At 42.0% G+C, this 25,926-nt stretch overlaps 1 protein-coding gene across 1 annotated transcript in view; it reads left to right on the forward strand.

Annotated features, from left to right (window-relative positions):
* The window catches only part of CCDC73 (coiled-coil domain containing 73), a 153,524-nt gene that overhangs the window by 116,680 nt on the left and 10,918 nt on the right, over window positions 1-25,926 (forward strand). The window contains exons 12-16 of the mRNA XM_050955037.1: window positions 976-1,080; window positions 7,399-7,509; window positions 9,755-9,880; window positions 18,548-18,734; window positions 19,909-21,492. Of these exons, the coding sequence (XP_050810994.1) occupies window positions 976-1,080; window positions 7,399-7,509; window positions 9,755-9,880; window positions 18,548-18,734; window positions 19,909-21,492 (2,113 nt within the window). The remainder of the gene's footprint in view (window positions 1-975; window positions 1,081-7,398; window positions 7,510-9,754; window positions 9,881-18,547; window positions 18,735-19,908; window positions 21,493-25,926) is intronic.

Below are 25,926 nucleotides of genomic sequence, written 5' to 3' on the forward strand. Positions count from 1 at the left end.
CGGGGGAGGGGAGCACCCTGCTGGGAGCGGGCTGCACACTCCGTCTGCCCCAGCCAGTGCCAGATCTGCAGCAAGCCCGGCAGCCCGCATCCTTCCCTCCCTGCCGACCTACAATTCACCTGCAGGCAGGAGTGGCGTGGGGCCCTCCCAGCAGGTGGTGCGGTGGGAGGGGCCAAGTGGTGAGCGCCCCGCCTGAAGGAAGCCCTGGCCACTCCCACTCTCCCCGCTCTTTCCCCCTCCCTCCAGCTAGCCAGGGCAGTGGCACCGAAAGTTTGCACCCTGGCTCCAGCCGCCCCGCAGTGTTTTTGTTGTTTTGTTTTTTGCTCCAGCCACCCCGCAGGTTTTTTTTGTTTTGTTTTGTTTTTTTCTTGGGGTGGCAAAAAAGCCAGAGCCGGCCCTGACAGTATCACAACATTCGGATGTTCATGTCATAATACACCATTACTGTGTGTAAATTCCAGCCCAGAAGATGGAGAACAGTTTTCAGGGTCATCCATTTGTGAAAGTGGTTGCCTGTTTCCTCTGGGGTCTTCCAAACTGGCAGTGTGATATATTGCCATAACATTACTCTGCCAAATGTGCTGAACTCAAAACTGTGAAGTGCAGATAGAATTTGGCGCATTTAAACATGTCTTGTTCAGAGGGGCCCAGAACTGCTACTGAACTGTTCGTCAGGTGGTTTCATATAAGAAAATACCTTGAGAAGAACATTACTATTATATTGTTCCACAGAAAAAGGGCACAGAGGCATTGAGTTGCTCTTCCATCTTCCACCAACCCCCTCCCAAAACTGATACTGATAATTTAAAAAGAGAAATAGTTATATTAAAGTAAATTATGTAATCTATTGACTGAGGAAAGAACACATTTGTTAATCAAAAATAAAGTATTTGTAAAACATCCATTATTTTCATTATGCTCAAACTTCACAAACTAAACTGATTTAATATACCACGATTTGTTTATTTTCATAAGGAGATTATCAGTTCTCTACAACATATGCAGCAGCTGTTTCAGCGACTGACCCAAACAAATGTCAGAATGGAAAGTGAATTGAATGCACTGAAAGAAGAATATCAGGTCAGATTTTTCTTGATTATACAATCTACTACTACCTGCTGTATACTTTTGAAGAGCGTAGGGCTGTTAAAGACATTAGAATGCTTTTCAGAACTTTTGACCTCCGATCCTCTGGTCCCTCAGCTCCTTACTGTCAATATGAACCTTGAAACACACCCTGTAGTTCCTATTTCCTGAACTCCTCAAAGAAAAAGATGGCTGCCAATTTTCATCAATTTGTTTCTGGAGGATAAAGCAAATCTTAGTTACCCTCAAGACTGTTGTCTTAGTTAAGTGATTTTTTTTGTGAAGATTGGTGTTTGAGTTTTTTTTTAGAAAGTTGAGTTCTGAAAATCAAAGGGGCAAGATCCTTCCTCAATTTCAGCAGGGCAAAAGGTCTGGCATAACAACATCCCAAGAATAGTGCCACCTTCCACCAGCCTTGGCATAGGCTGCATGTTAAAAGTGGTGAAGGAGCAGATCAGAGTATGCTGAATTTGACATAATTAAAGCACCTTCAATGAGTGGCAGTAGCTATGTCCACAGGAGAGCTCTCTCCCATTAGTGTAGAGTGGCTCCAAGAGCGATCTTACAGCAGCGCAGCTGCATTGGTACAGCTGTGCCATTGTAAGGTCTATAGTGTAGACCAGTGGTTCCCAAACTTGTTTCGCTGCTTCTGCAGGGAAAAGCCCCTGGCGAGCCAGGCCGGTTTGTTCACCTGCCACGTCTGCAGGTTCGGCCGATCGCGGCTCCCATTGGCCTGAAGCAGCGAACCGTGGCCACTGGGAGCCATGATCGGCCGAACCTGTGTACACGGCAGATACACAAACCGGCCCGGCCTGCCAGGAGCTTCCCCTGTAGAAGCATCGGAACAAGTCTGGGAACCATTGGTGTAGACATACCCTAACTATCTATCTAAAGGTATTTAGAACCATTTATACACATAAAGGGGATTCCACAGTGAACAAATAGCTCAGATATTGCCTAACTTCCAACTTGCAGCAGCAGAAAATCTCCAATCAAAGGCACACCTGAAATGGAACACTCATAGGGACACCACTCAAAGAAGAAGAAGAAGAAATAATAATACATTTCTATCTGAACTGTGAAAGCGAATCTAGCTCCCAATCAGTATATGTATCTACTGAAAAAACAAAAACCCACAACTTTCCAAACTGGAACTAATTGATATCCTAGTTGAAAGTCTCAGCAAAGAGGCTAAGGAGTGACTGGAGCTTAAAATATCCTGTCACCCTGTGCAGACTACCACTGATGCTGGCAGAACTTATGTTGATCACAGGTTTCTTTTTTCACACCCCTCAGCAATATAAATTTTGCTGACATAAGTAATGGTATAGACATGGCCTTTGTCAATCATATGTTTTCCATAATGTTTTCTTTTTAAAAAAAACCAAACAAACCAACCAAAAAATCTCTTTTCTGTGTGAGATTTCCTGCTGCTAAATCAATCCCTTAGAGTAGAACAAAAGTCTCTAGGTTTTAATAACGGTCCATCTTGTAAGCCAGTGATGCTCACTATGCCTTGATGAGAGGCACATTCCTGAGATGCCATTTGCAAGTCATTCACAAGCAGAACACAGAACATAAAAGAGACTTGCTTGAATTTGCTTTTGCTGGAGAGATTGATACACCCCTCTTCATGTCCTGGAGTGGCTGGGAATGAAAACTCTAAGCAGTCCTCTTCAAAAAGTACTCCTGTCAGCTCTGAGGGTCACATCTCTAAGAAAGTTTCTTCAACTGGTAAAACTTCTGAGGTCAGAGAAAGAAAGGATCACCACTCCTCTAAGGGGCATAAATCTAGGTCACCGTCAGTGTCCCCTAGCTCTAAGGGGCAGAATTCCTCTTGCTCTGCCACAGAAAAGGTTAGCTCAGGCTTAGGAAGGGTCCATCTGGCACTGATGCAGGCACTGGTTATTTCATCCCAGTTACAACTGTTGCAGAATATCACTCTGTGGCTACCAACTTAGCACACCCTTGTGGCCTTAGGGTGACCTTGCAAATGACTCCTGCCTCGGTTTCCTCCTTTTACAGACTTCTTCAGTAACTCACCAACCCTTTTCTCCATTCACACTCTCTCTCGGATTGTAATATATTAAAATTTAACAAACATTCAAAGTAAAGTTCATATTCATCCATTTACACCTTATCAAGTCACTGCCAAGCCTTTCCTGCCTGTACTCTCCCCAAGTCTTATGCTTCAACTTAGAAGGCTGCAGGGCTGGCTGAGCTTGGTGTTTTCCTCTATTTGTCATTCATTGGATACGGTGGTTTGAGAGCTAACATCATTCTTAGACTGTTTCGACTAGTAGATAGACCAATCCAGTATGTGTGTGGGAGTTCTGTTTGATCCCCATCAACTGACTGAGTTTGGTTATGGATGCTTCTGCCCTATATTGGGGGGCCCACCTGTGATCTCAGTAGATTCAGAGGCTCGCTCTGGTCTAAGGATTTAGCTCTCCATATAATGTAAAAGTTGAAGCCATTCCTCTAGCTTGTCACATTTTCCTTCCCCATATCAAGGGAAGCAATTTGCTGATACTTATGGTCAACATGCAGCCATGTTCTGTTTGAACGGAGAGGGGCCAGCCATATCAACACTTCTTTCCCAAGAGGCAATGCTGCTTTGGGACTTCTGTGTCACCAACTCAATCCATCTCAAAGCCTCCCACCTTCTAGGTGCCCAGAACAGTCTGGCAGACCTACTGAGCAGGTGTTTCACAAGTCACCACGAGTGGTCTCTGCCCAGATATAGTCAGGTTCATTTTCCAACTGTGTGCAACCTGCATCAACAGGAAGCGTCATCCATCTAGCACAGTATCTGATGGATGCTTTCCTATTTCTCTGGAAATACAAAATCATGTACACACATCCTCTGTTTCTGCTCCTTCACAGAGTGTTGTTAAAATTAAGCAGAACCATGCTTGAGTGGTATTGTTTTTCCACTGCTGAGCCTCTCAACTAGGGCTCCATTGACACTACCACAAGACCCAGATCTGATATCACAGGCCCACAGTCATCTCCATTCCATCCAGGAGGTCCCTTATACTGCCTGGATGCTCTATGGTTAACACCTCAGGAGGAGATCTGTTCAAAGGAGTTACAAAACATCATCTTGAATAGTAGGAAGATTTAGACTAGGTAGCTTTATCTGTTGAAGTGGAAGAGAGTCTTTGTATGGTCCACAATAAGGGGTTTCCAATATAACATGTGCCGGACTATTTGTTATACCTGAAACACTGAAGTCTTGCCATTAGTTCTGCCAGGGTTCACCTAGCAGCTATCTTGGCTTTCAACCTTCTGGATTGACATAGGACTGGAGAAAACAGAGTGATTATCAATTAGGATTTTGAAGGGTCTGGACCAGTTATATCCCCAAGTAGAGGATCCTGTTCCTCTTGTGATTTAAGCTTAGTACTGGTAAAACTAATGGGTTCTCCCTTTGTACTGCTGACTACCTGTTCATTACTCCATCTTTCAATGAAGGTAGCCTTTTTGGAGGCAACTACCTCAGCAAGAAAAGTAGGTGCGTTGAGAGCTCTCATATCTGAACCACCATATGCAGTCTTCTACAAGGACAAGGTATGCCTATGCCCTCATCCAAAGTTTTTCACCAAAATGGTTTTTCACTTCCACATCAGTCAGCAATACGTTTACGAATTTTCTTCCTAAGCCTCATGCTCATACACACGAGGAGAGACTCTATATGTTGGATGTTAGCAGAGCGTTTTAACATTTTACTTGACAGGAGTAAATCATTTAGCTGGTCCTTGCAATTGTTCATGGAAGTTGCAGATAGGATGAAGGACCTTCCAATCTCCTCTAAAAGAATTCCATCATGGATCTCCTCCTGTATATGATTGTGCTATGATATGGCCAATTATTACTGCATTGAACAGGATGTTAGCACAGCCAACCAGAGCACATGCAGCTTCTGCAGCTCTTCTAGCTCAAATACTTATTTTGGACATTTGTAGACCTGCAACTTGGGCTTCATATTGCATACTGTTTCTTCTCATTATGCCATCTCTCAACAGTCTGGAGATGATGCCAGATTTGGACTGTAGTCCTTTAATCATTATGCAGGTAGACTCTGATCCGACCTCCAGACTGAAATGCTTGAGAGTCATCTGAAGTGGAATGGACATGGGCAATCACTTGCAGAAGAAAAACTGCTACTAACCTGTAATTATCGTTCTTCAATTTGCATTGCACATGTCTAATCCACATCTCACCCTCCTTCCTCTGTATATTGGAGTCTGTCTGGTAAGAGGGAACTGGCGGGGGGAGTCGAGGGCAGCTCAGCCTTGTATACTATTATGCAGCAGCATGAGGCAGTAGAGAGGGCATCTGCCACTCCTATGAGTACCCCAAGGGAAAAATCTAATGCTAGTGTACTGGGTGTGCACAGACCTAAAGTGGAATGGATACGTGCAACACATCTCAAAGAACAACTCCTAGAGCTCAGGGCCATTTGCCGGACTTGCACAGCATTCCTTCTGCTCCTGAAAAGGTTGACCATTCAGATTATGACAAACATCACCATGGAGATGTTTTATATCAGCAAGCAATGGGAAACAAGATCCACCCTGCTTTGTCAGGAAGCTGTGCATCTATGGAATTTCTGCATTTGACATTAAATTACCCTAAAAGCTCTTAACTTACAAGGCTTACAGAATGTTCTGGAAGACCACCTGTGGAAGCAGTTTGGAAGTGACTACATGTGATCAGTAAAAGATACCATCATACAGGACATCTTCACCAGATAGTGGGACCTGTTTGCAATGAAAGAGAACAAGAAATTTCTCAGATTCTACTCCAGAGAAGTCAGTGCCAGGGTTCTCTGTCAGATGGGTTGCTGATCCCCAGGGCTCCAGGACTAATGTATGCATACCCTCCAATCCAATTAGTTGCAAGAATCATCAGGAAATTCAGATAGAAATCAGCCAGATGATCACACTGGCACTGGCCTTGCTCATCAAGTCTCAAATTTGATGAAACTCTCCATTTGACCTCCAGTCCAACTGCCTCTTCCAGCTAGATGTAATCTCCCAGACAGAGGGGAAAATCCTCCATCTTGGTCCAACTTTTCTGAACCTCACTGCATGGATGCTGGCTGGTCAGCAGCAGTGAAAGGGGCCATCTCTTTATGGGTCCAGACTATCTTTTCTTATTTAATTAGGTGGGAGTTAGTATAGTTCCCCCACAGATCATGAAGTAAGCTTCTCCATACATGTAGGAATGAGCTACTGTAGGTTTTTAAATGGTGTATATTATATTCATTCTCCAAATATTTTACAGTGAAGCTACATTAACTAGACAGTGATTATAGGCATGTTAAGATTAAGTAAACCAAAAAGTAAATTGATATTTTTGTAGTTATAAAGTGAAGTAGAAAAGAATTCCTTTGAAGAATGTTTTATATCTGACATTTTTTCCAGAAGTGGTTTCAAAGAATCACAGCAAAATCCTATAAATACAGTTGATCATGTAGTTACATGCATTAAAACTGTTTACATTTTCAAATGTGTTTGTATGATCTTTATAGAAGGTAATGGATACCTTTTATCTTCTGCACTTTGTTATAAAAATATGATAGAATAAAATTCCAGCAGTACTAGAGAGATGTGTGAGAACTGTTACTGTTGATTTACATGAGCTTGCTTTTAATTTATCAGTATGACAGTAAAGTTGACACTGAGTAAGCCCAGAAACATTAGAAGCACAAATATGACAGCATAAAAAAAAACTTAATAGCATATTACTATTCTTTTTAAAGCACTTTTATTCAATTTCAGTAAACTGATAAAAATAAAGGGCAATCACACATACACTAAATATTTGACATACCAACAGATGTGTTTTACAATTTTAAATTAAACAATTCAAATTATAGAAAACGTTATTAAGCAAGTTTGAGTATAAGCTGTGATAACAAAAGAAAAATATTTTCGATGGATATACTGTAGTTTTTTCTTTAAGTACACTGGGATTTGATTGTGCTACATTTCATATTTCTCAGTTCTACATTTCATATTACTTTTTCAGCCCATTAAAACTTATGCAGTGAAACTGAATAATGGCAAGTGTTTTTATACCCTTTTATAGCCATTTCTTTTTCATAACCTCCCCCTGTTTCCTGTTAGCTAAACTATAAGCACCTTTCTGTTAATTTATGAAAATTATTGTTGAGTGAGCACATTATCACTGATCTGTATGGCACTTTCAGCATGTTAGAAGCAAAGGTCCAAGCAACATAAAACACATCAAAATTCATTAATGTGATATTGATTATTTTTTGGATAATTAATTTTATTGCAGACCCTTGAAAGAGATAATGAGCTGCAAAGGGAGAAGGCAAAAGAAAATGAAGAAAAGTTCCTTAATCTTCAGAATGAGCATGAGAAAGCACTAAGAACTTGGAAAAAAGATGTAAGTTTATTAAATTAAATGTTAGTATAGTCAAAGAGTTTTGAAATAGTCAAACATTTCAAATAATTCCTAAAACCCATGAAAATATTGCAAAAATAAGGTATGAAAAAGTAAAATATTTTCTTTCCTGGACACTCCAAATTTGTGTCAAAAATATTTTAAAAGGTAGATTTTAGTAGAAACTCCATTTGACTTTTGCATTTTAGAAGGCCAGGCGTACATCTCTTTTGGGCCTACACCACACAGGCCAAATGGAGGCTTTTGTTTTGTTTGTTTTTTAATTTAACCGTAGCACTTAGGTATAGTTCCAGACTTATGATTTTGTCAACCACTGCTTACATCTGAGGTATCCAGATGTTTCCTTAGCATGCACTAATACCAGGGGTTCTCAACCTTTTTCTTTCTGAGGCCTCCCCAACATGCTATAAAAATTCCATGGCCCACCTGTGCCACAACTACTGTTTTTCTGTATATAAAAGCCAGGGCCAGCATTAGGGAGTAGCAAGCAGGGCAATTGCCTGGGTTCTATGCCACAGGGGACCCTGCGAAGCTAAGCTGCTTAGGCTTCAGCACTGGGTGGCAGGACATGGGGCTCTGGGCTTCAGCCCTGGGCCCCAGCAAGTGTAATGCCAACCCTGCTTGGCGGCCCCCCTGAAACCTGTTCCCAGCCCCCTCAGGGAACCTCAGACTCTGGGTTGAGGACCACTGCACTAATGTATTTTGCATTTACATTGGCTAAATTATATTTCTATTACAGAACCTTATCATAGTACTTAAACTATTACGAATATACCATTTGCATTTTCTAGATTGTATTCCTGTACATTAAAAAAGTCATTTATAAATTATACATTACATTATAAAAGTCTAAGTGTAACTCCCTATAAATTGAAATTATGAAAATTACAGGAACTTTATCAAGATTATTTGGCTTAAATACTGACCTACCCTCAATATTTGTTTTTAGTGGTACTTCTTTATATGTATTTTTAAACAAATATTCAATGGTTTCTAAAAAAAAAAAACTCTCAGTAACAGCAACTCTGCAATAAATTTGCAATAACGAATCAACTATAATAATATGAGATACTATACGTACAAATGAGGAAGAGGTAAGAAAATAAACTTTTCACGTTTTCAAGGTATTTGTGAAAACATGGCAAGCCATCAACAGCTTTCATTTTTTTTTAATAGTTTTTAATTTCTATCCTGGCTTTCCCTTGATCAATACATATGATCCTTCTTGAAGAACTCTGGTTCTTCCTCCATTTCTGGTAACCTCTATTTCACTGTAAGGTAGAATAAAAGACTAACAAAGTAATTTTCCCTCCCTTGGTATTCACCCCTTCTTGTCTGTTGAGACTAGGCCACTTCCACCTAAACTGAATTGGTTCGTTTGCACTGACCCCCCACTTGATAAGGCAACTCCCTCTTTTCATGTGCTATAATATATATTCTATATTTTTCATACCATGAATCTGATGAAGTGGGTTTTAGGCACGAAAGCTTATGCCTAAATAAATTTGTTAGTCTCTAAGGTGCCACAAGGACTTCTTGTTGTTTTTGCTGATACAGACTAACACAGCTACTCCTCTGAAACCTAACACACACAGTTACCACTGTCTATGCATTTGAGTCTTACAAACTGGAATAAATGATGACCAAAACCCAAGCTAGAGCAAGAAGAGGGTAAGAGATAATGGAAATTTGTCTAAAATCTGTATTTTGAGTGTATGTCGGCACAGAAATTAAATACCTGGGCTGACCTGGGTCAGCTGACTCAGGCTTGTGGGGCACTCAGGCAGTGAGGCTGTAAAACTGCTGTGTAGATGTCTGGGCTTGGGCTGAAACTCAAGCTGTGGGACCCTGGGGGGTGGGGCAGGGGGAAGGGTCCCAGTGCCCATGCTCCAGCCTGAGCCTGAATGTCTACAAAGCAATTTCTAGCTCCACAAGTCTGAGTCAACTGCCCTGGGCCAGCCATGACCATGCTGTGAGTCTTTTATTCCAGTGTAGATCTACCCTGAGTGAAGGGGATAATAAAATTGGCTGGTTTTGGTTATAGCATTCAGAGGCACCTGTTTTGTCATTTACTTCTATTGTGAGGTTTCAGATGTTTTACTTTTTTTTATTATAGTTTATCTTAATTTGAGAAGCCGTTGATATAGTTGTAAAAATTATCTTTCGGGTTTTCATATGCAAAAAGATTGGTGTGTTCACTTGTTCTAAGACCCTTCAATGATTACAGGAGGAAGACTTGAGAATAGAAATGGATGCTATTAAAAATGTATCACTTAAAGAAGCTTATGGTCATCTCCAAGACAGCCACCTTCCTCAGAAAGATCAACATACTGAGCAAGAGGAAAATTTGCAGGTAAAAATAAGGAGCATTTAATGGTTGCAAAACCTTATATTTCTTGTAAAGATATCAGTGAAGTAAAGATGCTTTGGTAATGTTTGCAATTCTGCTGTGCACTCCACTTAATCTAAGCAATTTAAACGTCTGTTTTGCTCTATTCAATCATTTCTACAACATAATGATCCAAGAACAGTCTGAAATTTACCGAGCATATAGTAGGTTTTTTTCTGTTGGTCAAGCCACTTCTGTCCCTCCTATTGGACCCAGACAATGTCCTGGGACCATGGGTGCCTGCTCCATCCCAACCTCCAAGCTCTCCATCCAACAGTGTGGATGCTTCATGGTTGATGCCCATTGAAAAGTCCTGCTCCAAAGATGTTCAAAACATGTTTCTGAATAGCAGGAAAAACTCAACTAGAAATTCCTGGCTAAGTGGAAGCACTTCTCTATTTGGTCTCAGAGGAAACATGCATCTCCAGACCAAGCACCCCTGGACCTCATACTGGACTATCTTCTGAATCTAAAACAACGTTTGGCTATTAGCTGTCTAAGAGTGCATCTGGCAGCTATTTCGGCCTTTAACATATGGATGGATAATAAATCCTTTTTTCCAACTCCATCACCACCCAATTCCTGGATTTGGCCAGACTGTAGCCTTAACTATGAGACTCAATCCCTCCTTGGGATTGGAACTGAGTCCTAGCAAAATTGATGGGACCTCCCTTCAAACCCCTAGCAACTTGCTCCCTTCTTCACCTCTCTAGGAAGGTGGCATTTCTAGTGGCAGTTACCTCAGCCAGAAAGGCGGGTGAGTTGAGAACTCTGGTGTCAGAACCTCTCTGTACAGTTTTCCATCAAGATACAGTTTATCTTCACTCTTCACTGAAATTTCTTACAGAAGTAGTCTCTAATTTTCATGTTAAACAAGCAATCTATTCATTTTTTTTCTGAAACCTCATACATATAGGGATGAGGAAAAGCTTCACTCATCGGTTGTCAGAACGGCTTTAGCATTCTACCTGGAGCATACTCAATCTTTCAGATCCTCTGCACAACTGTTTGTACTGGTTGGAGAACGCTAAGGGCCAACTAGTTTCCACTCAAGGAATCTCTTCCTGGCTCTCTTTGTTCATTCACCTATTTGCTAGCTGGCTAATACCATCCCACCAGGTGGAGTGTTGGCACATTTAACTAGAGTGCAGGCATCTTCTGCAGCTTTCCTGACACAAGCACCAATTCTAGACATTTGTAAAGCAGTGACTCGGTCATCACTCCACACTTTTGCCTCTCATTAAGCCTTTCCCATCAGTCCAGAAATGGTGCTAGTTTTGGATGGGTATCATCCCTTCTCCTTTTTAGGGGGTGGACCTTCCCCCTTCAGGATAACTCATGCTGCAGAGTATGCCAACTTCTCCAGGCTTCAGACAGTGCCCGATGGCCAAATTCCCAATGGCCAATTCCCGATGGCCAAAGCAAGCTAGGGGGTAGTCCAGACCAGTAGTTAAGTGTGTGCATGTGTTTGGGTAGTTGGCAAGTAATCCATATTGGATCCATATCAGTCCAAGATTCCTCTACTCATCAGATAGGGGAATTCCCTTCTGACACTTTAGAGAAAAGGGGAGTTCCATCAAAGATGAGCCTGTACTGGCCCAGCCTGGTTTGAGCAACAGTGGATGCCATGTCCAATGCCTTTTACACTGCCTCTAGTAACCATATTGGGAACCAAACTGGGATCCTTGGGCTGCATATCGATAACAAATTTCTCATGCCCCTAGTCTCTCTTGTGTGGACAACACAGGAAGATATTTTCTCCTACTCCACCTATCCTTCCCTCCACTACTTCAGGCACAAGAGTTCTTTGAGGAGCAGTGAGCCAGGGCAGATAAAGGTGCTACTTGCCAAATAAATATTTCTTCATCTTCTACAGCTGATCCCTTCAAACACTTCCAGGAGTTAATGAAATGCATTGCAAATTCTCTAAAGATTCCCTTGGAAGAGGTCAGAGAGTTGCAGCATAAGCTCCTAGATGTCCTTCACTGGACTCCCTCTACTCAAGCTGCCCTGCCTATCAGTGAGGCCTTGTTGGATCCTGCCAAATCCATCTGGCATACCCCTGTGATATTACATTCCAGCTAAGAAATATAGATTTTTGTTCACCCATCCAACACTAAACTCCCTGGCTGTGGAGACAGTGAATATAGCAGACAATAACACATGAAAGCCATGCCATATAATATGGATCAAAAATGTTGATCTATCTGGCAGCAAGACCTACTTGACTCTTCAGTGTAGGATTACAAATTATCAATTATCACATGCATCTGACGAAGTGGGTATTCACCCACAAAAGCTAATGCTCTGTAGCGAGGTGTGGCTCTCCTCCTCCCCAGGGAGGGTTGAGCCCCGTCAATCACCCCCCAGGGTGGAACCGCTGGGAGGAAGTCCCGCCCCTCAAAGGGTCAAGCAGTGACCCGGAAGGATAAAAGCCGGGCCTCAGCCCTCAGTCAGGGCCCGGCCGCTGGCAGGAGCAGACGTGCCCGCTGACCCTCCTCACCGGGAAGCCGCTGAAGCCCGAGGCCAGTGGGAGCTGCCCCGCAGCCGCTACGACGAGGAGCTGCCCCGCAGCCGCTACGACGAGGAGCTGCCGGAGCTGCCCCGCAGCCGCTACGACGAGGAGCTGCCGGAGCTGCCCCGTCCCCACTACGGCCCCGAGGAGCCGCTAGACCAGACCTGGTCCGCCGCCCCGGAGGTATTCCCGGACCTACCACCCTGCCCCGGACTGGAGAGCCCATGGTACTGGACACCCTGACGGACCAGGTAGGAACCAGGGAGGAGGCTGGAAGTAGCCCGGGGGCAGCTGACTACAGTCAGGCTGCAGAAGGTCCTGCGCCTATGTCAGTGTGTTTCGGTCAGGACCTCCCCACTGACCGCCACTAGCGGCGTCAGCCGCTACTAGGGCCCTGGGCTGGAATGCAGAGGAGTGGGTGGGCCTGCGTTCCCCCTGCCACCGTAACCGGGTAGCAGACTCCCCCTCTTCCCGCCTAGTGTCACTGCTCTGCCCTGCTCCAAAGGCCAGAGCTAACTGAACTGTGTTTGGTGCCCTGCCCGAATCAAGGGCTGGGCCCCCTTTGACTTTGCCACTGCTCTGCCCTGCTCCAAAGGCCAGAGCTAGCTGAACTGTAGTTGGTGCCCCGCCCGAACCAAGGGCTGGGCCCCCTTTGACTTTGCCACTGCTCTGCCCTGCTCCAAAGGCCAGAGCTAACTGTTACTGTGTTTGTTGGCGCCCCGCCCGAACCAAGGGCTGGGCCCCTATTGATTCGCCACTGCTCTGCCCTGCTCCAAAGGGCCAGAGCTGATAACTGTGTTTGGTGCCCGCCTGAACCAAGGGCTGGGCCCCTAGTATTTAACTGTGTAGCTGTTCGGTCCCGCGCACAGGGTCCGAACCGCCGGAGCGGACTGCGATCCCGAGGGCAGAGGCCCTCGGACGACGAGACGAGGCTGGTGTGGCTCCCCTCCTCCCCAGGGAGGGTTGAGCCCCGGCACCCCCTCGTCCACATGCTCCAAAACGTCTGTTAGTCTATAAGGTGCCACAGGATTCTTTGCTGCTTTTACAGATACAGACTAACACGGCTACCCCTTTGATAAATTATCAAGCGGTCAGGACAAAGCACAATCACTCAAATTATGCCAAATTCACCATCTTTATTAAACTGGCTAAACTGTGATAGCTGTTTCAGGCTATTATCTATGAGGGCCAACTATTAGCTAGAACATCTTTGCAAGCCTCACTGGACATGGCCTACACTGCTCCTCAGTTCATCTCCAAAGCAGTGATCATGAAGAGGGCATCCTGGCTCCAGCTGGCTGAATTCCCAAGGGACATCTGAGGACCTTCCCATTGATGGTCTCAAACTGTTCGCTGAAGCCACTGATGAATGGTGGTACATCTTTAAGGATACATTGAGATTCCTTGGGATTTACATGTCTACAAGCAAATGAAAGTTTAGCAGATCCCAAATGGCATAAAAATCTTGCCCCATTCCATTTTCAAGATTCCAGAGACTTTATGGATTGCCCAGGAAGAAATCAAGGATTCAGAGGAAGAGACCATCTACATCTTCTGTATCCACTACTGAGCTATCATCATTTAAGCATCAGGTTTCATAAGCTGGTTGAGGGCCCGGAAGAACCCCACAAAATGGAGTTGCATCTACCCCATTCCACCCACCTCCCACCCTATGGAAACTATTTTTCTCACTTTGAATCCGTGTGGGACAGTATTGCATCAGACAAATGGGTGCTGCAGGTTATCAGATCGTGGTACTCCATCCATTTTACTTCATTGCCTGCTACCCATCCCCCTTTCTTCAGGGACCTCTCTCAAGAGTACCTCTGAAGGCAGGAAATTGACAACCTTCTGAGCACAGGAGCCATAGAATCAGTTCCAGTTCAGCACAGAGGAAGGGGCTTTTACTCGTGTTACTTTCTGGCCCCAAAGATGAACAGGGGATGGAGACTGATCTTAGATTTAAGACTCCTAAACAACTTTGTGAAATCACAAACATTCAGGAGGTTGACTCTTTCAGCTATAATTCCATCGCTGGAACCAGCGGGTTGGATTTTGGCCCTTGACCTTCAGGATGCCTACTTTCATACAGCAATTCATCTGTCACAAATGATTCCTGTGGTTTTTGATAGGTCAGGATCACTTCCCTTTGGCCTTTTGTCTGACCCAAGAGTGTTCTCAAAAATATTGGCAGCAGTCGCAGCTTACCTTTAATGTTTAGCAATAATTGTTTTCCTATACCTTGATGACTGGCTACTCAAGGATTGATGAGGTTTTCACTACCACAAAGATGTCAAGGTTCTTGTTTCACAATCTAGGTTTGCAGCCCAATATCAAGAAATCTATTTTAAGCCTGGTACAAAGAATAGAGTTCATAGGAGCCTCCTTAAATGTGATACCAGCCAGGGCTTATCTTTCTCCAATAAATTCTTGATGTTAACAGTTTTCTCACCTCAAAGATTCAGATCAGTCCACAGACATCTATAAGAAATTGTCTTCAACTGCTCGGACACATGGCAGCTTGCACCTTTGTGATGCAACATGCCAAGCTCTTCCTTTGATGTTTCCAGAGCTAGCTCAGGACTGTTTATACTTAAAAACAGCCTGACCAAGCTGGTGTCATGTCAGTCTCTCCTCAAGTACAAGATTCTCTCAATTGGTGGAAAGACCATGTCTGTGAGGGGATTCCATTTGTTCTACCTCCTCCTTCAGTCACCAAGACACATGGATCTCTAATAGGTGGGGGGTGCATTTGGGGACCCACAGAACTCAGGGAAATGATCTGCCTAAGAGACATGACTACACATCAGCCTACTTGGTTGAGGGCAGTCAGGAATGTCTATCTTTTTGCCTTTAATCAGAAATAAGTCCATAAATGTCCTGATGGACAACATAACCTGCATGTTCTTTATCAGTTGACAAGGAAGGGCCAACTTTTCTTCCCTGTGTGCCAAAGCAATAAAGCTCTGGAACTGGTGGATAGTCAATTTCAGCCTTATCTCAGCAGCTTACCTCCTGAGGATACAAAACAAAATAACCAACAATCTCAGCAGGCACTTCTCCCAGGACTATGTTTGGGATTTGGATTCTTCGATTGTCGGTCAAATCTTTCTGACTTAGGGAGTTCCAGAAATACTGATTACCAATTGATACTGTTACCAACAACTTGAAATGCAAACACTTTTGCTCAAGTAGGGTCTTGGGCCCTCTCTCTTTAGGAGACACATTCCTTGTTCCATGGACAAGAGGCCTGCTATATACTCCTCCAAATGCTGTTTCTGAAAATGATAAATAAAATCAAGCAGGGCAAACCCAGAATCCTATGAATAGTTCCAGTGTGGCCCAGACATATATAATATTCTTACATGATTCACTTAGCCATTTGTCAGGCAATTAGCCTTCCATCCATTCCTTATCTTCTTTCCCAAGATCCAATTGGATTATTCACTCCAACCTGAAGATTCTGTGTCTTAAAACTTGACTCATGGGAATAGAGTGTACTTGTTCTGATGTTACTGAAAAGAAGAAAAGGTGTTACTGAACAGGTAACATGTAACAGTAGAAAACATTCCACGAGATATACTTACCTCCGCAGGTGGAAAGGGTTCAGCCTTTGGCATATCCAGACGTGTATTCCATCTGCTCATCCTTCCCTCTCAATTGTTCTAGATTACCTCCTACAGCTGAAAAAGACAGGATTATCTATGAGCTCTATCAGCGTCCACTTGGCAGCTAAAACAGCTTTTCATTCCTGGTTGAGAGATTCTCAATTTTTGCTTATCCCACAACTTTGAGGTTTCTCAGAGGATTTGGGGGAACCTTTTCCCCCAAGTTAAGGGGCGCATTTTGATTTGGGATTTGAATTTAGTATTTAGATGTCTTATGGGGCCCTCCTTTTGAGCCAATGGCTGCTACTTTCCTCATTAATTTATCTTAGCCACAAAAAAAGCCATCTTCTATCACCTCTGCTTGAAGGGTTGGGAAAAGAGAGGCTCTGACTGTGGAGCATCCATTTACAGTATTTTTCAAGAACAAAGTTTCATTATATCCACATCCTAAATTTTCACCCAAGGTGTTGTCCAAGTTTTACATCAACCAAGTTATCCATTTATTTTCCCAGAGTCACGCCAGTCTAGAGAAGAGGCTACTTCGCACACTTTAGATGTTAGGAGAGCTTTAGCTTTTTATTTGGACAGAACTAAGGGATGTAGAAAATTTACCCAGACTGTGTGTCCATTGCAGATAAGTTGAAAGGTTCATCAATTTCCACCCAGAAACTCCACAGGTAGATTTCTGATTGCATTGTATTGTGCTATAAATCTGCAGACATACAGACTCTTTCTGGGGTGTTGGCCCATTCCACGAGATCTCTGTCTATATCTAGGCTTTTACTCAAGTGTGTTCCTGTTCTGGACATTTCTAAGGCTGCCACCTGGACCTTTACACAACAGGTAGCGTGTGAACCACTGGGTGGATGGGGGGAGGCTAGCTCCCAGCCCTGCTCCTTCCACCCAATGCTCCTTCCCTTCCGTGCCCCCCACCACAGTCACCAGGCCCCTGCCCTAGAGTGGCGCAGCCACAGCTCCCCCCCAAGCTCCATAGCGACAGGAGGGCGGGTGACGCGGCCCAAGCTGGGGCCACCCCCACAGGGAAACTGGACTCCAGCTGCATGGAGCAGGAAGCAGGGGAGGTGGGTCTGGGGGCAGAGTGTGGGCGGGGGCACGCCTGACTGTTTGGAGAGGCACAGCCTCCTCAGCCTATGATACCCATTGCCCATGCTCCACACATACAAGCATTAGACAGTGATCAAGTCTTCTAGATCAGAGGCAGCTGTTGGAAACACAGTCTTTTCTTCAGTCTTGGACTGGGCTCTGCAGCCTCCGCTCCAGCTGAGGGTTCTCCTCAGTAGGTCACCTGAAGTGGAGCTCCCATAGGGACGCTACTCAAAGAAGAAGAGGAGCTCTCTCACTTTGTGCAGTAACTGGAGTTTTTAGATGTGTCCCCCTTAGGATGCTCCACTGCCTGCCCTCCTTGGAGATTATGAAGTAGAAAAGGAATTGAGGGCTGTTCACCCATGCAGTCTTATATAGCTTTGGAGTGGGGCACATGTGCAGGCTGAACGGCATTGCTATCAAAAATCTCTGATTAAAGGCGCACGGGGTCTGAGCACACCTGAAGTGGAACGCCCACAGGGACACACATCTCCAGGAACTCCAGTTACTGCACAGTGTGAGTAACCTCCCCTTTCACAAAAAAATAAAGTATTTCTCACTCTCGTTGATGAGAAAAGCTTAAAAATATGACATAAGTGCACCCTAATTTATCCAAAACCAAGAGGCAAATAAAAAGAATGCAATACTGTTTTTTTCCCCAAAGTTGTGATTTTTAAAGCCTCTCTCATGACTTTTGGGGCCTGACTCATGATTTCTGAATGTTTGAGTTTGGTTATACTGGGAATGGGAGGAAAAGACGTAAAAGAGAGAGAGACAGGCAATGTGTGAAGAAACGTAGAGGAGACTTCAAACAAATCCATAGGAATGGAGGAAAAACAAGTTATCAGACCCCATGATGGAAAAAGTCAATGGAGTTGTGGCTCTGGCCTATAGAAAAAAGTAAATAGAAATGCCTATGCCTTTTTCAGGGACAAAAGAAGACGTACAAAGAAAGCAAATGTTTTGTGAAGAAAGTGCGTGTCTGTGTAATTAGCAATTGCCTGCTCTCTTCAGTCTTCTTTTTCTGCCCTTGCTTGTTATTGGACAGGTCATTTGGGATCGTATGATTAAGCCCTGCCCTCTTCAGTGACCAAGTCAGCACACTTTATTAACACTTCTTCCTTTGAAAATTCTTCTAATATTTACATCATGCAAAGTTGCCCATTTGAAAAACCTAGTAGTTAAATAGCTTGCCTGCTGAATATAGCATGTGGGCCTGATACACTGCTGTATGTAAGCAAAGAAACTTCATTTAATACAAGAGAATGACTCCCGATTTACAGCAGTGTAGTAAAAAAGTGAATGAGGCCCTTCCTGTTAAATCTAATCTGAAACTTTGGTAAGTAACCTGAATATATTTTAACTCTAATTAATAAGTTAACTATCTCTACCATTTTATGACAGACTAGTCCAAAAGAAAATGCATATACACAATCTACAATAAAAAACGATAGTATTTCTGGTCCTGGACAGGAAGATGACATTGAAGTAAAGAATATTGTAGGCTGCTCTTCAGACATTGATAAAGTACAGACCAAACAAAGTAATGGAAGTGGATGCACAGAAGAGACAAATAACATTATTGCCAAAGGTATAAATACTCTCAAATACACTATATGATGAGAGATTCAGTGCCCAAAATCAAATATTCTCGTATAAATTAATGAAATTCTTGGTATCAGTAGGTGCCACTTTGTGTAAAGTACACAAAGCTCTGAGTATAGGCACAATCCTTCCTGGAGCTGCTTGCCTCACTCAGGTACAATTTACATGCTCCACTATCCCTTCTGGTGCGGTGTATTTTCTGTGCCAATGTGAAGATAGGTTCAGAGAAACTTGCTCGTCCCCAGCTATAGTACAGGAGCATAAGGAGGGAGACACTCTTCCCTTCTATCTGTACACCCCAGGAGACAGGGTTGCAATAGCTCAATATGTAATGGTATAATTACTATTCCATGCAGGCCACGTCCACAAATCGCTTATGCCTCATATAGCTCTCTCAAACTTTTTTTTTTCTCTTCAGTTTTTTGAACCTGCCCATGAAATGGTACTTATCTAAGCCCAGTCTCCAAAATGACAGGAATGGAAAGTCAAAACTTTAAGACCTTCATAACTATATGGTGGTTTATTGCATCTACTCTTTTCTTGCTATCTAATAGAAATGTTCATAGCATTAGAGTATATTTACAGTGAACAGCTTCTGTAAATATCAGAGGCCTTAGCTTTTCTTCATTATTTAGCCACTCATAAATGATGGCATGTTCCTATGGTATGAACACTGTCCCTTAAATAGGATTGAGGAGTTATAGATCAGAGAGATTGAGAGAAAAATTACACTTAGATATTAGTGACTTTATTTAAGCTACATATAGGATGAAAAAAATCATAAGAAATTGTTTAAGTTAAATATCTAAATATATGGCTATAAGCAATTTCATTGCAGAGACCATTATCAGATATTCTGGGAAATACCAACTGGGATAATATTACAGCCAAATCATAGAATACTTAACAGTTTCATTTTTTAAAAATAGGCAAAAATTTAAGTATATTGTTCTGTTTGAACATTATACATATTTTGTCAAGTACATACAATATTCGCCTCTAGGAACTTTCTGATATTTAGAAAAAATTGTAACTATTCACGTATGAGGAAAATGAACATTAATGAAAATATCAGTACAACTCTGTGAACTGCATTTTGCAAAAAACAAAACATTTAACATTCAGATGTTTTTGTCACTATACTATTTTCATCCTAATAGATTTACAACTTCTTGAAAATTATAAGGATGAAGTTAACATTGCTAGCCACTGTGAAGAAAAGCAAAGGGAGGCTTCTCCAGGCAAAACCCCCTGCACAGATATTGATTTAATTACTCAAGGACAGACCTCGGAAGTATGTGTTGCTGAGTGCAAAAAGACAGCAAATATAGGAAAAACAGACAAAACGTTCTTGGAGAAAAACAATGCAAGTGCAGAACTAAAGCCACAGGACAGATCTTGTGCATTGGCAAAACTCCCAGAGAACACAAGAAAGATGCTCCTTGACAATACTGAAGAATTGGGTGTCTGCAGTATGGATGCAGGTCGACAGACAGACGCCAGCAAGCATATATTTGGCAATGCTTCAAATGAATTAGTTTATAATACAAATGATAAGGCAGATGCCACACAGGATGACAAAGGTGTCTTTATAAATGAAGCACCAAGTGAAGAATCCAGACAGGTTATTGGCATAGAAGACAGTCCTGTAACTGAGAGAACTGCAGACAACCATCAAACCATGGCTGATTTTAATTTTGCCATCCTGTCTCAGGTTACAGAAAGTAATCATACAAAGTTTCAGAAATGTCACTTACAGGACTCCAATGACATTTATTTAGATAATGAACAAGACAAAACAGAACCACTTCATCTGTTAAATCGGAGCACCAGTGGCATATCCTCAGATATATTTCAGTTTAAACAGATTCATACAGATATTCAAGAGAAACACAACAGTGACACTGCAAGCACAACTAAGGGGAACCGTGCACTGAACAGTACTTGTGATACAGCAAGTGATGCTCCAGTTCTGCCTACTACTTTCTGTGATAATGTAAGCATGAACACGGACAATACAAAAGAAAACAACACTAATATGTCTCTGTTAGAGAATTTCAATGTAAGTACTGAAAAAACAGATACATGGACAAATCTGAATGATATGCACAGCAATCAAAGTGAGGAAGACATTTCTGGACAGACAGAAACTGATACAAATACATATGCATGCACAGATGTTGTTTTGCCTCTGAACACTGAAAATATATGTGATTCTCAGACTATTATTCATAAACAAATGGTTATAAACAAAATTACCACCGATAAAGAAATGTCCTGGGAAAAAGTTCATGCAAATGATTTTCAGATACCCAAAATGAAGGATGGACAATCCCTTGTGATTAATGATAATGCACTAGAGAATACATTGTTAAGAGCAAAGAAAGAGTCATTAAATAGTACAGTTCCAGGAGAGAAAATTGCTGAAGGTCGCCTGGAAGAATCATGTTCTTTACTCATAAGGACATCTGGAGATTTAGTAAACAGAAGTGGAAGGTCATCCTTTGATCTTTCAACTTCAGATAAAAAAACTGAGAAAACGCCAGTATACTTAAGTTTTTCAGATCTCAGTCCTTGGTTGAGAGTAAATCAAGTTGAAAGTCAAACAGCGTGGGCTTCAACTTCCGAAGAGCCTTTCCATTTGAAAGAGAAACTACTATGTATAACAGAAAACAAAAAGATTCTTTCAAAAGCACAGTGTCAAAATCTGAGCATAAATGCTGTCATGAAAGAAACAGGACTAGGTAAGAGAAATAATTATTTACATTTTAACGTGTAAGAGGAACATAATAGTGAATATGTATGTAGGAAAAACATTAAATTTGGAAGTTCTCTATTCAATGTAAAGTAGTATCAGAGGAAAAATGTAAACCTTTTGATAATTTTAGCTATTATCTCTGAAACTTAGATTTGCCCTACTAAGATGTTGAGATTTCTCAACTAACCACATTATTGATGCAACTAAGTGACCTATTCTGTGTTTATTCTATTATCTGAATAAATAAACTTTATCCCTTCCCTCCCTTTGTAAAACAAAATAACTAAATGTAATTCTCATAAGAATTTCTATAGCAATCATTATCATCACTGCTCAGAGACCTAGACCTCAATCCTGGATCATGATTCCCCTAATGTGGATAGCTGCATCCATGCTACTGGATTCTGATGCAAGAGGAGCCCCAGTCATGAAGACTAAGCACGGTACTAGTTTGGGGATAAGAGTGTGATCATGGAGGTGCTGAGTACCTCGTGGAAAGTTTTCACTTCCTTCAGCTCTCACAGAAATTAATGTTAGTTGCGGGGTGCTCTGTGCCTCTTAAAATTGGGCCCATAAATAGCTTGTTTGGTTATATTAGTGCATATGTCATTAATCCAGATAACACACTCACACACAAAATAAACAGAACATGGCAAAAAATGAGAGGAGAAGATTCTATCCTTTGATGCTTTGGAAAAGAAAAACAGGTGAGCCCATTAGAAAGCTTTTGGTAATTTGGTGATTATTTGCTGAACAATATTATGCATACACAAAAGCTGGGCGAATAACAAATATGAACTTTGTTATAAACATTTGTGAACTTAGTCTAGTAAAATGTGAAAAAGAAATAAAGCATATATCATAGATGTAATTTGTTTTGCAATAAATCTACCAATTAGATTTGATTACTTTAATGAGAAGTGCTGTTTTTAAACTCCAAATAATCTTTTATTAAGATAGCAGTTAGAGGTAATTTTTGTTTCTCTATTAAGAAAAAAATAATGTATTATTTTTACAGCATCAAAAATTGTGCTAGGTGCTTGAGAAAAAAATATGTGCTATAGGATAAAATTTTCAAATGCACCTAAATGATTTAGGTGCTTAAGTCCCAGTTACTTCCCTCCAAAGTTGCCTCAGCAGTTTTGAAAATGTTACCCTTAGTCACTGCTCCAAAGAATTTATGATTTTAAAAAAGCAAACAAGACACAGCAAGTAAAAACAAACAAACAAACAAACAAACAATGAAGGAAATAGGGGAAAAGAAAAGAAAAACTAAATTTGTAAAAATAAGGTCATGTGGGTACATATATGTTATGCAGGTGTCTTGGCTATTTCTTATAGATCTCTATATGCCTGGATTTGTGCCTGTAATATTTTTTATTGATAAGCTATACCTCTAATTATTGAGTAATACAATAGTGGTTCCAGTAAACACACTATTAGGCCTGACTGGCCCTTCGACAGAAGAATCCATGAGCTAAAGTAGGAGGAGAACTAGAAGGGAAACCTGCCAGGGAATGACATCTCTCTGTCTCTCTCTTCCCCCCGCCCCACCTCTTTATAGAATGAGCCACAATTCCACCTTCAAATCCCATTGCCCTCACCTTAGGGGCTTTTACGTCTCTGCATTGGGGCTCTAGAGACCCAGGAGAACTCCCTTCCTCTGCACCCTGGCAGCAGAGCTCCAATAAAGCTATGCTATAGGGCTCCTTCTAGCTGAAACTATCCTGAAGTCCCTGTTAAAGGGAATTTCTCCCTCCACGGATGGGATTGTAGAAGAGTTAATATAGCCTCATGCTGTATCAACTTTGTCAGATATAATCTACAGAAGTGGGGGTGGGTGGGGAATGATAAAACCCAATCTCTCCATCTCTCAGCCTGTCTGCTTCCTGTATCTGGCCTATCCAATTCCTCTGCATAGATCCCAGCTCAATCAGGGATACAGGTTTTGTGTATGTTCTTTGTAAATAGGATTGCAACCTGACTCACTTCATCAGTTTTTCCTCCCTAAAGAAAGTTGCCCTGAATATTGAGCAACTGCTAGAGTAAAAAAGGAGCAATGTATCAATGAAAATTTTATGGCCAGTAGGGCTAAGGAAAATCAGAAGGAATTCATGAAATATAGCAAGAACAAAGGAAATTCAAACACTGATACAGGTCTCAGACTAGATAAGGATGATAAAATTGTCAGTCATGAAGCAGAAATGACGTTAACTATTCAATTGATATTTCTGTTCTGTATTTGGAAAGAAGCAGGGTGATGTATTCATATGTTAAAACAATAAGAAAATATTTTCTGTGCCATCAGTAACAAGGAAGTATGTTAAACAACAACTATTCATTTTTTTCAAACGGACAGGATTGGATAACTTGCATCCATGAATATTAAATGAATTGTTTAAGGATTGCTCTCAACCATTAATGATGATTGCTATTATTCCAAGATTTGTTAAAGGACTGGAAAAAAGCTGATGTTGAGTAATTATTTTAAATGGTAAATGGGATGACTGGATAACTTTAGGCTAGTTATCCGGACATTGATCCCAGACAAAACCATGGAAAGACAGATATGGGACAAAATCAGTCAAGTATTAAAGTATGGCAGCATGATTAATACTAATCAGAACAGTTTAATGGAAAATAGGTCATGTCAGACAAATATGATATTGGTTTTAATGCAATCATGTTTGTTTGGTAAAGGTCATTGTGTTGGCATAATATATTTAGATGTCTGTAAGGTACCCAACTTAATCCCACATGATGATTAAATTAACACTTTACAAAATCATTGTACCATATTCAAAGGATTAAAAACTGGTTAACTGGTAGGTTTAAAAAATAATTAGAAATGGATATTATCCTATGGTTGTGTTTCTAGTGGGATCCCACAAGGATCTGTTCTTGGCCCAATGCAATTCAATATCTTTATCAATGATCTGGAAGAACATAACTATGTAAAAATTACAGATGACACACAGAGATGGAGTAGTCATTTATGACAGGCCTGTTATAAAGACCAAGTTAGAACACCTAGAAAAGTGGGCTCATTTGAATGAAAGGTTTTAATACTGCCAAATGCAAGATAAAATATCTAGGAACAAGGAATGTAGGTCACAAATTCAAGATGGTAGTTAGTATCCTGGAATGCAATGGAACTGAAAAGAACTTAGGGGTAATGTTGGATAAGCAATAGAACATAAGCCTCCAGTTAGGTATAATCTGGAAAATATCAAGGCAGTGAGATAGTATTACCTCTGTATATGGCATGAGACCACTACTGGAATACTGTGTCTAGTTCTGGGGCTCACACTTCAATAAAGATGCTGAAAAATTGGAAAGAGTTCAGAAAGAGCTACAAAGTGCCTCATCCGGCACCAGCGCGACCAGTGCGGACAAGATCCCTGTCCCCCCGGCACTGACACCAGGACAATCAGTACTAATGGAATCCTGCCACTTCAGGGATCTCCGCATATTGGATGAACCACAGTCTCCACTTCTCAGTGCCGGGACCTATGCATTGAACCTGTGCTTAGCACAGAAATTATTCACACTGCCATGCCATGCTCCTCTGCTCTCTAGTGAGGGTTTAGACAGCAAAGCAGAGGAGGTGGCATCACAATACTCCACTCAGGCCCCATATGGTGCTCAGTATCAACAAAGCCTTAAAATGTACCCACAGATGGCCTCACCACTGCCAGACTGGTTCGGCCACTATTGGGCACCACCGCTTGGATCTACGTCTCCCTACTGGCCCTTTTAAGACTCTTGGGCAGCATATCACTGACCTGCCTCTCGGGCTTCAAGCCTCACCCGAGAACCCTCAAGACATGCCCCCTCGGCCACAGCATCCAGAGCTTCAGAGCCTCCACAAGACATTACAGAGGAACTGGAGGGTGGTGCCGAGGAAGAACTGACACCGAGGATCATATTCTCCTCCTTTCCAGACGAAGCAGTAATGCCTTTCCCACCATCTCTGGCAGATGACTTTCGTCTCTTCCAGGAGTTAGCAAAGAGTTTCAGACACTCTCCAAATACCACTAGAAGTACATTCCCCATTGACTCCTTGACTTGACATCCTCCATTCTACCTCTTCTCAAAGATCGCCCTCCCTATTAAACTACCTTAGACCCAGCAAGAACCATATGGCAAACCCCAGCATTGGTAGTGCCTACCTGCAAGTGGGCAGACAAAAACTACTATGTTCCCACCAGTGAATCTGAATTCCTCTTTTGCCAGGTTATGCTCAGGCCACATCCAACCTCCCTGTTTCATATGAATCAATTGAGTCACCTTCACATTTTTTACTCCAAGCCTCACCAAGACAACAGAGAGGCTATTTTGTATACCTGAGATGTCAAGAGAGCCCTGATTTTCTAGTTGGGCAGGACAAAGGCCTTCAGGAAGTCCCCTAGGATTTTCC

Source organism: Gopherus flavomarginatus, chromosome 5 (assembly GCF_025201925.1).
Source record: "Gopherus flavomarginatus isolate rGopFla2 chromosome 5, rGopFla2.mat.asm, whole genome shotgun sequence".
Lineage (NCBI taxonomy): Eukaryota > Metazoa > Chordata > Testudines > Testudinidae > Gopherus > Gopherus flavomarginatus.